The 12,162-nt window shown below is 42.1% G+C and overlaps 3 protein-coding genes across 7 annotated transcripts in view; 1 reads left to right on the forward strand and 2 right to left on the reverse strand.

The window, feature by feature from the left end:
* The first annotated feature begins 99 nt into the window (after positions 1-99).
* Positions 100-3,576, forward strand: plin2 (perilipin 2). 3 transcript variants are annotated; one of them, XM_062445044.1, is made up of 8 exons: positions 100-154; positions 349-404; positions 679-874; positions 1,130-1,212; positions 1,410-1,683; positions 2,277-2,455; positions 2,655-2,771; positions 2,875-3,576. In XM_062445044.1, the coding sequence occupies exons 2-8, from the start codon at positions 375-377 to the stop codon at positions 3,316-3,318; spliced, it is 1,323 nt and encodes a 440-aa protein (XP_062301028.1). In that variant the 5' UTR covers positions 100-154; positions 349-374; the 3' UTR covers positions 3,319-3,576. The 3 variants fall into 3 exon arrangements, with proteins under 3 accessions (XP_062301028.1, XP_062301027.1, XP_062301029.1); XM_062445043.1 differs by having other exon boundaries at positions 111-154; positions 356-404; XM_062445045.1 differs by lacking the exons at positions 100-154; positions 349-404 and having other exon boundaries at positions 637-874.
* Positions 3,577-4,046: 470 nt separating this feature from the next.
* On the reverse strand, positions 4,047-6,290 carry cdca9 (cell division cycle associated 9). Its single transcript, XM_062444476.1, has 10 exons — positions 6,123-6,290; positions 5,911-6,042; positions 5,794-5,834; positions 5,657-5,705; positions 5,486-5,553; positions 4,936-4,997; positions 4,779-4,859; positions 4,492-4,573; positions 4,235-4,321; positions 4,047-4,103 (listed from the first exon to the last, which is right to left on the reverse strand). Exons 1-10 carry the CDS (start codon positions 6,232-6,234, stop codon positions 4,059-4,061), a joined length of 759 nt encoding a protein of 252 aa, XP_062300460.1. The 5' UTR covers positions 6,235-6,290; the 3' UTR covers positions 4,047-4,058.
* A 1,092-nt stretch (positions 6,291-7,382) lies between these two features.
* The window catches only part of dennd4c (DENN/MADD domain containing 4C), a 35,641-nt gene continuing 30,861 nt past the window's right edge, over positions 7,383-12,162 (reverse strand). For all 3 annotated transcript variants that reach the window (XM_062444287.1, XM_062444288.1, XM_062444286.1), the window contains 11 exons: positions 11,944-12,136; positions 11,757-11,854; positions 11,467-11,642; positions 11,213-11,371; positions 10,898-11,096; positions 10,665-10,775; positions 10,443-10,580; positions 10,244-10,361; positions 9,788-9,944; positions 9,627-9,691; positions 7,383-9,391 (listed from right to left, as the gene is read on the reverse strand). In XM_062444287.1, the coding sequence (XP_062300271.1) occupies positions 9,255-9,391; positions 9,627-9,691; positions 9,788-9,944; positions 10,244-10,361; positions 10,443-10,580; positions 10,665-10,775; positions 10,898-11,096; positions 11,213-11,371; positions 11,467-11,642; positions 11,757-11,854; positions 11,944-12,136 (1,551 nt within the window). In that variant the 3' untranslated portion in view covers positions 7,383-9,254. The remainder of the gene's footprint in view (positions 9,392-9,626; positions 9,692-9,787; positions 9,945-10,243; positions 10,362-10,442; positions 10,581-10,664; positions 10,776-10,897; positions 11,097-11,212; positions 11,372-11,466; positions 11,643-11,756; positions 11,855-11,943; positions 12,137-12,162) is intronic.

Consider the following 12,162-nt stretch of genomic DNA (forward strand, 5'->3'; position numbering starts at 1 on the left):
TTTTACCTTTGCCCTAGAAACTTTACAGTGTCTTACGTCAACGTCCTGCTACATCTCGCGATAATTATAGCGTATAAATACAGATAGAGCCGCTGACACCTCACACGCATCAACAGTCAGCTCATTGACCGACTCGGATATCTCCTATCGATTGGTGAGTATCCGCTTTTAGTAGGCTATTACTTTTATTTAACGACGTGACAGCTGTAGTGAAGTTGTTTTAAGTCATTATGCCGCTACTAAAGACATGTTACTATAATACGGAAGTCCTTATTTAACTTTCTGTTCGGTCTTTTCCTGGTTTTCATGGAGGAAAAATAGTAACATTGTCTATTGTTTTATCTCTAGCCTACAGGTGTTTCTCAGCAGCAGACATGGCAGCAGCAGACGTTATGTCAAATCAGGTAAGCTTGTTTAGAAAACCTTTGTATTTAGAGTTATTTAGCTAATGTTAACTGTGGAATAGTTTGGTTGTATCCTTTCTTTAATGTAAAGTAAATCGCCATAACATGAACTATTCAAATACACGACCATGTCTCATCACTTATTACTGTTTTGTAATTTAAAAACTAATTAATTAATTAATCATTTTTGAGCTACTAGGATGGTTCATCTCTCATTAATGGAAAATGTGTTTCTTATTAAGTTTAAATGAATTCCCTTTGTATTTCCTCACAGAGTGTGGTGGAGAGGGTGACCAGCCTTCCTTTGGTGAGTTCCACTTATGGCTTGGTGTCCAGCGTTTACTCCAACACCAAGGGCACCCACCCTTACATCAAGTCTGTGTGTGAGGCAGCAGAGCAAGGAGTGTGGACCATCTCCTCTGTGGCCTACACCACTGCTTCACCCATCATCGACAAGTTGGAACCTCAGAGTAAGTGCTCTTGGGTGTACATTTGAGATATCTTGGTTTTAAAGTTTGTAGTATGTCAAAACAAAACTGTGAGGATAGTTATGTGCGGACAGGCTGAGTCATACGGGCTTGGCTCTAAACAGGAAGTTCAAGGCAGGCAGCTGGCTGTTAATCATCATGATCTTTCACCTAGTTTGCTCTTAATCACTTGAACTAAGCTAAACAAATATTTATCTAATCTTTTTCTAATTGGTGTCTTTCTTTTGTTGCCCATAGTTGCCATTGCCAATGATCTGGCTTGTAAAGGTCTGGACCAGATTGAGAAAAACTTGCCCATCCTTCACCAGCCATCTGAGCAGGTACGCACTGGTTTGATAAGCAGACTAAATTGCACAATATCCTCCCAACAGTAATGTGAGCCAATCTCCTGATGATCGGGCTGTAATCTATGTCTTTCTCAACTGCTGTCTTTTCACCCACTTCAAACTTGTCCTTTGCTGCAATCGCTCCAAGGGCAGCTAAGTTTATTGGTCCATGTTTTATTGTCCCTGCCCAGATTGTCTCCAGTGCCAAGGATGTGGTAACCAATGCGAAAGATGTCGTGTCCGGTGCCAAGGGAACAGTGTCGGACACCCTGACCAACATGGTGGAAAAGACTCGGGGTGCGGTGCAGGATAGAGTGGACCAGACCAAGGCTGTGGTCAGCGGGAGTGTCAGCACAGTGCTGGAGAGCCGTGTGGCCAGGCTGGTGTGCAGTGGAGTGGACACAGCACTTTCAACCTCTGAGAGCCTGGTGGAGCAGTACCTGCCTCTGACAGAGGACGAACTGGGTGAGTGGGCTCAGAGCCAGAGAAACCTTGTGTAACCCCTGAAAACACAGAAATCTACTCATGACCCCTTTTTACAAGTGTAGCTTCCCTATTTGAGCTTGGTTCAATATATTTTTTAGATCTCAGGAGGCAGAAAGATTCTGTATGACTTCATGCGCCACAGTTTGTATGAAATATTAAGTGAGAAAGGCTACTAAGATTAGGCCTCTATGACAAACAGTATCAAGGGTCAGTTATTAAGAAGCAGCTGGAGTATGTTGTTGACCATGGATTCGGTCCAGTTTCCAGGAAAACAGGATTTATCGGATTATGCTCTTCTGAGAATCCAAATATGTGGTGGTGGTCTGTTTTTCTCCGTTGTTAAAGGAGTTGTTGTTTAGAGTGAACTGTGGCTTGTTGTGGATGACCGCATTCCTCTGGGCTTTAAAGCGATCATGCAAGATGCTGTAGCAGTTCACAGCAGATAAAAAGGGATTAAATCAGCCAGACAATGGTCTACTAGCGTTTTAATTCGTCAGGGTTTTCACAATTGAGCTTTCATGTTGTTTGTCTTCTTTAATGGAACATTTCACGTTTTCCTTCCCTTGTGACAGAGCTGGAGGCGAAAACCGTGAATGGCTTTGACATGAAGGAGCCGAGCTACTACGTGCGCCTGGGCTCTCTCTCCACCAAGCTCAGAAAGCGGGCAGCCGCCAAAACCTTGGCCAAAATAAAAGATGGCAAGCAGCGAAGCGTGGAATTCATTTCTGAGCTGAACTCCACTGTTGACCTGGTGGGTCTCCTCATTCATTAATAATAAATCATGGACCAAATTCACAGTTTTTTCATGACTTGAAACTGAAAAGATCTGGGACGATGCCAAATTCCTTAATATTCATTAGACTGCTGCCTTTATATGTCATGTTAAGCAGATCATTTCCTCTACTGCTCATGGACAGCAAATCAACTTTTAAATGGTTTGTTCTTTCCAGATTGAATATGGCAGAAAGAATATTGACGGGGCTAACCAGATGGTAAATGACAAGCTGAGTTCTTTGGTGGTGTGGAGGTCCAATGGTCCAAACCAGGAAAACAGTCATGAGGCAGAGGTAAGGAGGAGGACAAGTCAAATATGCAGTGAGATAAGTACATTTGTGAATGTAAGTGTAAACAAACAAGTACCTTTAAAATCTGGTCCTTCCCTCTCTCTAGGCCATTGAGTCTCGCACCTTGGCTCTGGCACGTTCCCTCACTCAGCAGCTCCAGACCACCTGCCTGGTCCTCGTCTCCAGCCTGCAGGGCCTCCCCAACCACCTCCAGCAGGAGGTGTTCTCCGTCGGCCGCTCCGCAACACAGGTCTACAACAGCTTCAGCAAGGCTAAAGTGCTGAAAGACCTGCCAGACAGCGTGTTAACCAACTGCAAAGTCCAGCTGGGCAAAATGAAAGATTCCCTGGACAACGTCATGGATTATCTGGTCAATAACACGCCGCTCAACTGGCTGGTGGGTCCATTTTACCCCCAGATTACGCCCAAGGAGACACAAGCTGCATCCTCCTGCCGTCCCTCCACCCAGCCATGCCGAGAGGCTCTCAATGAGATCGAGATGGAGTCAATGGATTCCCAGCAGCAGCAGCAGCAGCAGCCACAACAGTGATCTATGACAGCTTTGTGTTTTAATCAACATATTCTGTGGCAATATTTGTGCTTTGTAGTAAAAGATTTAACTTTTTTTAACCAATTTTTGACATATAAAAGTAGTTCTATGCCATTTTCTACTTCTTGCTGCAATAATGTCAACAAAGATGTCAGATTTGTTAGTTCTGTCTGCAGATAGGAAATTGACATTTACCTGCCAATGTGGTAAAACATAACCCTGCTTTTTATCCCTACATAAAAATGTACTGGAAAACGTTTTTTTGCAATAACTGGGTCTTTTATTCCTTCACTTAAAAAGGTTACTCTCCCTAGAGGTTAAGACTTTAAGATTCTTGCAAAATGAGTCAATGTTTGACTCAAGCATCGAGTCATTTTGTGAGAATCTCAAAGACTCAAAGTTTCATTTTATGACTCACAACCATAAAATCAATGTGGCACAATGTCTATTCTAATCACACGCCAGTCATGTCCAGGATAAGACTTTACACTTCCCATTGCTACACCATGGTAAATTGATTTTTTTTATTGAACTGCATTAGGAGAAAACAGTGATCATTTATCTGCTTGCCTGCTTTTCTAAATTCAAACACTACATTGATCAGTGAAGTAAGACATTTTGACAGACAGTAATCCAAGAGAAAAAAACTTTATATTTTAAAAACACATAAAAAGACAACCAAAGAATAACTGACAACAATACAAAAATTCTGGTCACAGTGGATATTCGGGCATCGTTGCTCATCGTTGGCAGCGGTTTCGTCCCGACAGATATTCCATCAGTCTCTGAAAAATGCAAAATGCCATCTGAGGAGAAGACTTTACCAGATGTACAGTTCCAAATGTCTCACCATATACTTCAAAGAGCCTACAGACTTTACAGTCGCTTTAAAAAAACAAAACAAGCTTTGTATTACCGAGAGCTTCTGAATCTGACACCATGCCACATCATCCAGCAAGTCAAAGTTAATTTCATCCTTGGTCTCTTCAGAAAAGCAGACAGCCTAGGATGAAAGAGAACCACATTTATGTTTGCACGATTCTAAGAAACTGAAAATATGCCAGTGAGGAAACTGTGATTCTTAATATTGAAGAGCTGACCCACACACACACACACAATACATCATGTCTTCCTCAAGAGCTGGTAACAAGTAACAAGGATGATGATGAGTACCTGTCCCCGTGCTGTGGTTACAGTGATGTGTGCAGCAGATCCTGCCAGTGAACAGTGCATATCACCAGCAGAGACCACCGACCTGGACATGCATGAGAATTACCAGTCAGTCAATTTATTTCATTTAGAGCTGACTTAAGTATATTATACCCCTTAGATGAAGTATTGAAAAGTATTGGCAAAAAACTATGAAATTCAATTCATTGAGTACAATATTTTATTCAATTTATTCATATACACAATTCTTTACAATAAAAATCAAAAGTCTTATGACAGCAATAACAGACCTGAGTTTAGGTTTGGCTGGCACAGTTTCGTTGGTCTTGGTCAAGAAGCTTTGAGCTCTTTTGGGGGTGACTGATAAACCTCTGAAGATAATTAACATTAATGTAAAAGGCCTGCATAAATCAAAGTTAAGCATAAATAACATAATGACAGTCTTACCTGACATTTCCAGTGCTGTTGCTACCAACTAATGTTTTGGTCCTTTTGGTTCCTTTTCCTCCCTAAAAACAAACAAACTCAAATAACTTGTCTACACACATGAGAACACTTCTGCAGATCACTGATTCTCGTCCGTTTCACAACAGCTTGACAAATTACAAAACCTCAGTTAAGAAAAGAGGATAAAATTACAACAGCACATTGAAAAATTGACCAGATGTCACTGTATCAGTCATGGCCTTATATTCTTCATTTTGGCCCTTGACCATTTAATTAAATCTCAAAGCTATTTTGTAGATATCTCCCATGCAAGCATTTTCCCCCAACATTGAAAAGTTTAAAAGTCTCACTAAGAGCACAGATGAACCACTTGCTACATCAATTTAGCTGTCCTGTCCTTATTTTTTTTTTTTTTTTTAGATGTTTCCCCTCTTCCAACAAACTTGATTGGCATGATCAGCTGTCATCAAGCTCTGCAGAAATCTGACAAGGACCCATTCATTTGCATCAGGTGTGTGTGCTCAGGCAGGGGCACTGAAACATCACCTACTTTGGAGGTCTTGGTTAAGGACTTTTTGGCTGGGGTGGACTGACCGGGTGCAGAATCAGTTGATTTCACTTCATAAAAATAGAAATGCATAGGAAACAATTTGATTTATTATGAAACAAATGTTGCATAATTTAAAGTCATGGTCAAGGTAAACTGTTGTATTAGCATCACCTCTTTTACTGCGACCTCTGAGGGGCTGCTGCATCTCCAGAGATTCATTCTGCAAAAACAATCATCCCTTCTATTGAAATAAAGTAAAACATCTCTAGATCATAGCATTAGTGAATAAATCTGCTGACTCAACTCACCCTCATGGCAATAGACACATCACTGGCTGAGATTTCCTCCTCTAGCAGACAACAATAACCAATTATAAACCTTCAGACGAGCAAATGATCACCTGTTGAATAATGAGCACATCTCACCGCTTATTAAATCCGCTATGCGCGTGCTCTGGAGCGAGGGAGCAATCTTCATAAGCTCCACTTTGAACACTTTGTCCACCGTTGCCAACGTGTTCTCCATTCTGCTCTCCAGCTCGTTCATACGCTCCTGTGCTGTGTGAGGAAAATGTGGTGCACTTCAGGATTCATATGTATGTTGTAAAACTTGACATGTGAGGTAGTTTTTCAGCTACCTTCTTTCTCAAACTGCTGAATGAAAAGAGTCAGTCTGCTGTTTCGCATCTCTCTGCTCAGCTGCTCCTTCATTTGGGATTTGCCTGCGTTTCTCGTCCGCCCTAGTGGCATTTTGCCTCACTTCCCTCAGAAAACTTTAGTCTACTGTGTGTCAAACCGTTCTTGTTCTTTAAATAGACTCACCTGCTACCGCACAACTTTTAATTAAGATATCCATGCGCTTTACCGGGAACTCAAGTCATCAGGTTCGAGAACTATGTCGCATGGCGGAAGGGCACCGTCATATCAAAATCAGAACTATGCAGTAAGCAATATTTAATGAGCTGATAATGGATATTTAATGCTTCTTACTGTAATAAGAATTTAAGGGCCAAGCAAAACAAAAAAACAAAACAAAAAAAAAAAATATATATATATATATTCAAAAGTGTATCTAAGATATTGTAAGTGTAAGATATTGAGGCTTTAGCCATCTGAATTACTCACAGTGAATCCCTTCCAGTGATTTCAATTGGCAGTGTTTTCCGAATCAAGTGCAGTAATAACAAAAAGAGGGAATTTGGCACTAATAAGATAGTAACTTTGATAGACATTGAATTGATTTGACTAATTTGGACTGCTGAAGCCTTGTCTTTAAATAAACTTTTGAATCTATGTTTGCGCAGAAGGAGGGAATTTACATCAAAAGTGCATTATGAGGAGATCTGTAGCTGGCCAGGATGAACAAGAGGAATGATTACAGCTAGGAGAACATGTGTCAGTGTTTGATTGGGCCCCTGACTAGTCTTTGATTCTCAGTAATTCAGGATATTGCAGCAAGACTATGCAGCCCCCCGATGTGATACTGAACAGACACCACAAAAGCCTATGAAGTAAAAGTGAGTGCCCCAATGTCACAAGCAAATACCATCACATGAAAGCGCTAAATGATGCAAGACCCTGTTGTATAACATGCACTCACAAAGGCACATTTCTTGGCTAAAGGAGACCTGTGCTGGCCTCAGAGAATAACTAAATGAAAGTGGAAAGTGAGGCTGAATGGTGCCTGAATATTCTGGAAAACATCACAGCTAAATGTTCTACATGATGACCCTGCACTGTTAGATGTGTTTAAAAAGAACCTAAGAAATCCTAGGTGAGGAGGAGCAGGTATGACACTCTGGAGCAGCAGCCAACCCAAGAAAAACAGTGAAGAGAAAGATGGAGTACAAAGTGAGGATGTCTTAATACAGTAACAAAAAACTGCACACACACGTTAGTTTTCAATCAGGTCACAAACTCATTTATTGCAGCGCACATCTGTGTAGACATTCAATTCCTTTCCACAGGACGGTAAGAGATCACTTATATGTGTTGTTAAAGAATAGTCTCTTCTGTACATCCTCTGCCATAAGGAGATACATGTACAAAGTCAGTATAGGGTAGAATCCCTTAAGACACATTAAAAGGATTGTTAGTGATAAAAATGCTACTTCACTACACTTTCTGCAATCCGAATGTCAATAATACAAAAATAAATAATTGATAATTTCTTGTTGTTTTGGAGGGAAAACTATTATTTGTTGTTAATATTCTGAGGCGGTTTTATCTCGTCCTCACCCTGGGTTACGATCAGGTTTTAATCCAAGCAGTGCAAATTGAATATTTTACAACATTATCTCATCTGTACAAGTCACTCTCCCAAGTCTACAAAGTAACCATTACCACTCATTTCTCAACAGTTCATTACAGCAATTAGCTTTTTTTTTTCTTCCTGTGTTTCATTAAGAGGAATGTCGTGTTTTTCAAAATGTGTCTTCCTTGACATTGATCAGCAGTTCTGAAAAAGCTCTTTGTAGCATACAGCTCTAAACGCTAACACTATTATTCAAAGCTAGTCTGTAAACCATAAGAGCGATCTTGTAAGCAAATAATACACCCGATTTAAAAAAACAAACCTTAATGGTTTATTCTATGCCACAAGTCCACTATGATATTCTGTGATTAATGTGAAATACAGATGTAATTGAACACGACTATAAGGCGTATTATTAGCTGAACATGCGCGGTATGCTACTGTTAAAAATGTAGATATTAAAAACACAAGTTGGACTGTGGTTTGTCTTTCCCTGCAAGAGAACATGGGTCTTATTTTAAGGTGTGGGAATGGTTGCTTTTCAGTAGTGTGGCACACATTTTCACTTCCAATTGATTTTTAAAAATAAAGATCTCTCCCTCCATATGTCTGGTTTTAAACATGCGTTAGAGTGTTAATACAGAGATCAATACTTCTGATCAAGACCTGTTCTGATTGTGGGGCGTCTGGAATGTTGTGATAATTAGTGATTGTCCATGACCTCGGTCCTCTCCCATTTACACGCATGCTGCCAACATATTTACACAAAAACAGAGGGCCCCCACTCTGTACTTGCACATTTACAATGAAAAACAAACAGACCTGAACATTCATTAAGACGAAAAGCGTTGAGACTTGTTGCCTCAAAAAAATAGGCAACCCTGGTTTCAGATCCTCCCCCACCAAGTAAAAAATATATACAAAAAGACAGGCGGTGGATTTTTTTTAGAAATTGCACAAAGAACAGTCAGAGTCTGTACACGGTCCACTACTCAACCCACTCAGACTGATCTAATCTAAGGAGAGTTAGACAGATTTAAGCAAAGTGGCAAAAGGCTACAAGACTGGGAATTGACACACACAAACACACACACACACACACACACACACACACACACACACACACACACACACACACACAAACACAAACAGATACTGTGTGTCTACACTTTAGGGGCAGTCAATACATTCTGTACAGGGAAGAATCATTCTATACACCATCTGTGAAGAAACACACCTCAACCAGTCCCCAAAAATTCACTACAGCGTTCCAATCGGTTTCCAGAGACAGTTCCACTTGCAGGTGCTGCTTGGAAAATCTATGATGAGCATAAGGTTGTAAAAATAAAAAAAGCAGACAGACGTCTTCAAAAAAGGGGAAGAAGTACCATGTTTGGGTGTTTGGAGGTGTTTAAATCACATTTTGCTCACACTCCCAGCCCACCACCTATCCTGGATGCTCCCCTTTCCTCCTGCTGTTGCACTTAATTCTTCAGATTTTGCTTCTCAGTGTGGGTCAGATAACAAGGGGTCCAAAGCATTTAAGGCACCACTGGATGCTGGGGCTGGGCGGGCGATCCATGCGGTGCAGCCACTTGAGTTGCTCTGCACTAAGTTCATCGTAGGCCTGGCGGTACTCCCTGTCAAAAGCCTCTACAGATATACAGAGAAGGAAAGAACATTCACAAAGTCACAAAGGGTAGTTTTAAGTTAGATTTGTAACCTTTTTGATCCCTCATATATAGAAATATGAGATAATCATTGAAATAATCAATTATGATGTAATTTAGAAACATTTCAGCCTTGTTCACAATCTTCAGGCTCTTTAAAAAGTTCATGAAAGCGGTGTGATATAACTGGCTGATCACCCTCTCACACATTCACTCACCTACGTCGATGTTCTCCCGTCCCAAAGCCACCAGTGAGAGGAATAATATTTCCCTATAAATACTCCTGAGAGAAATAAGGAACGCACAAATGAGACACATAAATTGTGAGAACTAATAAAGAGAAGTAATGGGTGCATTAAGCAAAACCAACAGGGCTCACCTCTGACGTTTGACCCCCTCAGGGCGCTGTTTGATCTCTCGGATCAGCAAGTTGATTGGCCCGTAGACGTCGTTGGTCTGGATGTTGCGAACAATTGTGTTGAGAAGCGTACGAATCTCCTGATGGTCTGTTGGAGCCAATGTCCCCTTCTTTTCCACTAGAGAACACATACACCAACATAAGCCATTACTTCTCTCTTCTTGGTAGTGACTGACCTCTACTGGCCAACAGTGACATTGCATCCAAGGAATACATACAATGCCAAGTATTAACTTTCAGACCTTTCAAAGCACAGATAGGAAAGGTAATCTCTTCTGAATTTTACTTAAACAATGCATAATAACCAAGTTTTGTTTACAATTGAGCTAAAATAATAAAGTCACTATGTATAATCACATTTATTAAGATGTTTAGGGAAGTCAACCACCATGGCTTATACTATGCGTTTGCACTCACTAAAGGTCCTCCAGAGTAGGTAGAGGGGTTCTTCCGGTTCCTTGTGCAGGTTGATGTTGTCCCACAGGAGCTGGACGTACACCTGCTTACTGTCCTGGGACAACGACGTCAGGGGCAGCTGCAAAGATAAAAGTGTTAGTGGTCCCTATTTAACTGACAGAAAGAAGAGTGACGTTTCAGAACATGTCTGATGTCTAACCTGCACTCCGTTGTTGCAGTGTTCAGAGTTGAGGATGAGTCCAGGCAGGTGAGTTGGCAGGTCAAGGCGGCGGAAATACAACACCAGGTTCCAGAAGATGATGGGGTGCTGGCTGAGGAATTTGTGGGTGTAGATCACCTGGTTGGATGAGGCAGAGAAGCAAACGTCAGGATGTTTGTTCATGGCATTAAGTGTGTCTATGCATCTGTGTGTGTAAATTACCTGATCTCCCTCATTCTCCAGTAGGGTCTCCAGCTCCTTGCGCAGCACCAAAGGGCTGAGGTACGGTACGGACACAGGCTTGGGGTTTGGTCGTTTGGTTCCCATTCCATCCTGCCAAACATGAATTAATAAAAAGCTGTTTAGAGACAGATTTATGATTGGAAGTACACTGCAGGTAAAGGATTTCTTTGATTATTTAAGTGGAACAATCTGGGACAGTTAGGGCCACTAACCGACACTTCCTGCAGGCTGCAGGGCAGGCTGGTAGTTGAGACACCATGACCAGGTCTCTGGGAGGAGTCCAGGCTCTGCAGTGGGCCTCCAACACTGTTGCTGCGTGTCAGTGACGTCCCACTACCTTTCTGCTGCTTCCCTGCAGCCTGGTGCTCCAGTAGACCCAGGGGGTCCGACTGCACTGGCTCTGGAATCAGACTGGAAACACAGCAGGCAAAGACAGACTCAACAAATGGTGACGCTGGAAGAAACTGGGCAGATATTCAACTTCTTGGAGTTAATATATATTCAATTAAAGAGTACATCCTTTATACCTATTTTGTGCTCCAGCATTATTATCTGTAGTCTCCCTTGATTCCTCTTCAGGGAAACAGATAAGGTCTGGCGTCTTAATGTCAGCCGAACTGGTAGGGGTGGGCTGGGTACTGGTGCTGTGGATACTGTCTCCTGAGGCACTGGGATTCATATAGAACCTGAAAGTGAAAAAGACAAGACTAACTGTAAAATCAGATTCTGAAAATGAATCTTTAAAACGTAACTTGTGAATACAAATACAACAGATTCCTACCCGGTCATCGTCCGCAAGTCATGAAACTCAATGTGCAACAAGGGAAGGAAGGCTGTGCGACAGAAAGGACAGTTGGTATTGAGATTGGAGTCGTCGGCTGTCCAACCTGCCATGATCTCTTCATCGTACACCAGCGCTTCACAGGAGCGGCACTGAGAGCAACTGGACATCAGCACCTGTCAGCAAGTAAATATAACCGAGAGTTACTCAGCTGTATGTTCATGTTGGAGTGAAAGAGTGAAAGGCATCACAACAGATGCAAAGAGGGTGTTTGTGCATCAATGTCTGACCTCCAGTGCACAGTTCTGGTAGATGCTGGAGGAGGAGGCATGAAGTGAGGAGCCTTGCTCAGAGTCAGGACCCCTGCCTGCTCGCCCCGGAGTTGGATCTGCAGACAAGGCAAAGACAAACAGTAACAGCTGCTATCACAGGCTTTATGTCCCTTTCTTCCACATTTACAGTAGAGTGTGCGCTTACGTGTCTGGTGTGTCCCTCGGCCTGTGTCGCTGCTGCCACTGCTACTGCCCAGGCTGGTGCAGCTCTGGTTCAGTCCGTTGGCCACCAACCCTGGGATGGCTCCTCTATCAGGACTGTCGTCGATGTCATGTGCTGCCAGCATGTGTTCATCCAGATGGGCTGGGAAGCCACAGCCACCCTGACCTTGTTCATCCTGCAGCAGAAAATGCCTCATTTGTT

Source organism: Scomber scombrus, chromosome 23, assembly GCF_963691925.1.
Source record: "Scomber scombrus chromosome 23, fScoSco1.1, whole genome shotgun sequence".
NCBI lineage: Eukaryota > Metazoa > Chordata > Actinopteri > Scombriformes > Scombridae > Scomber > Scomber scombrus.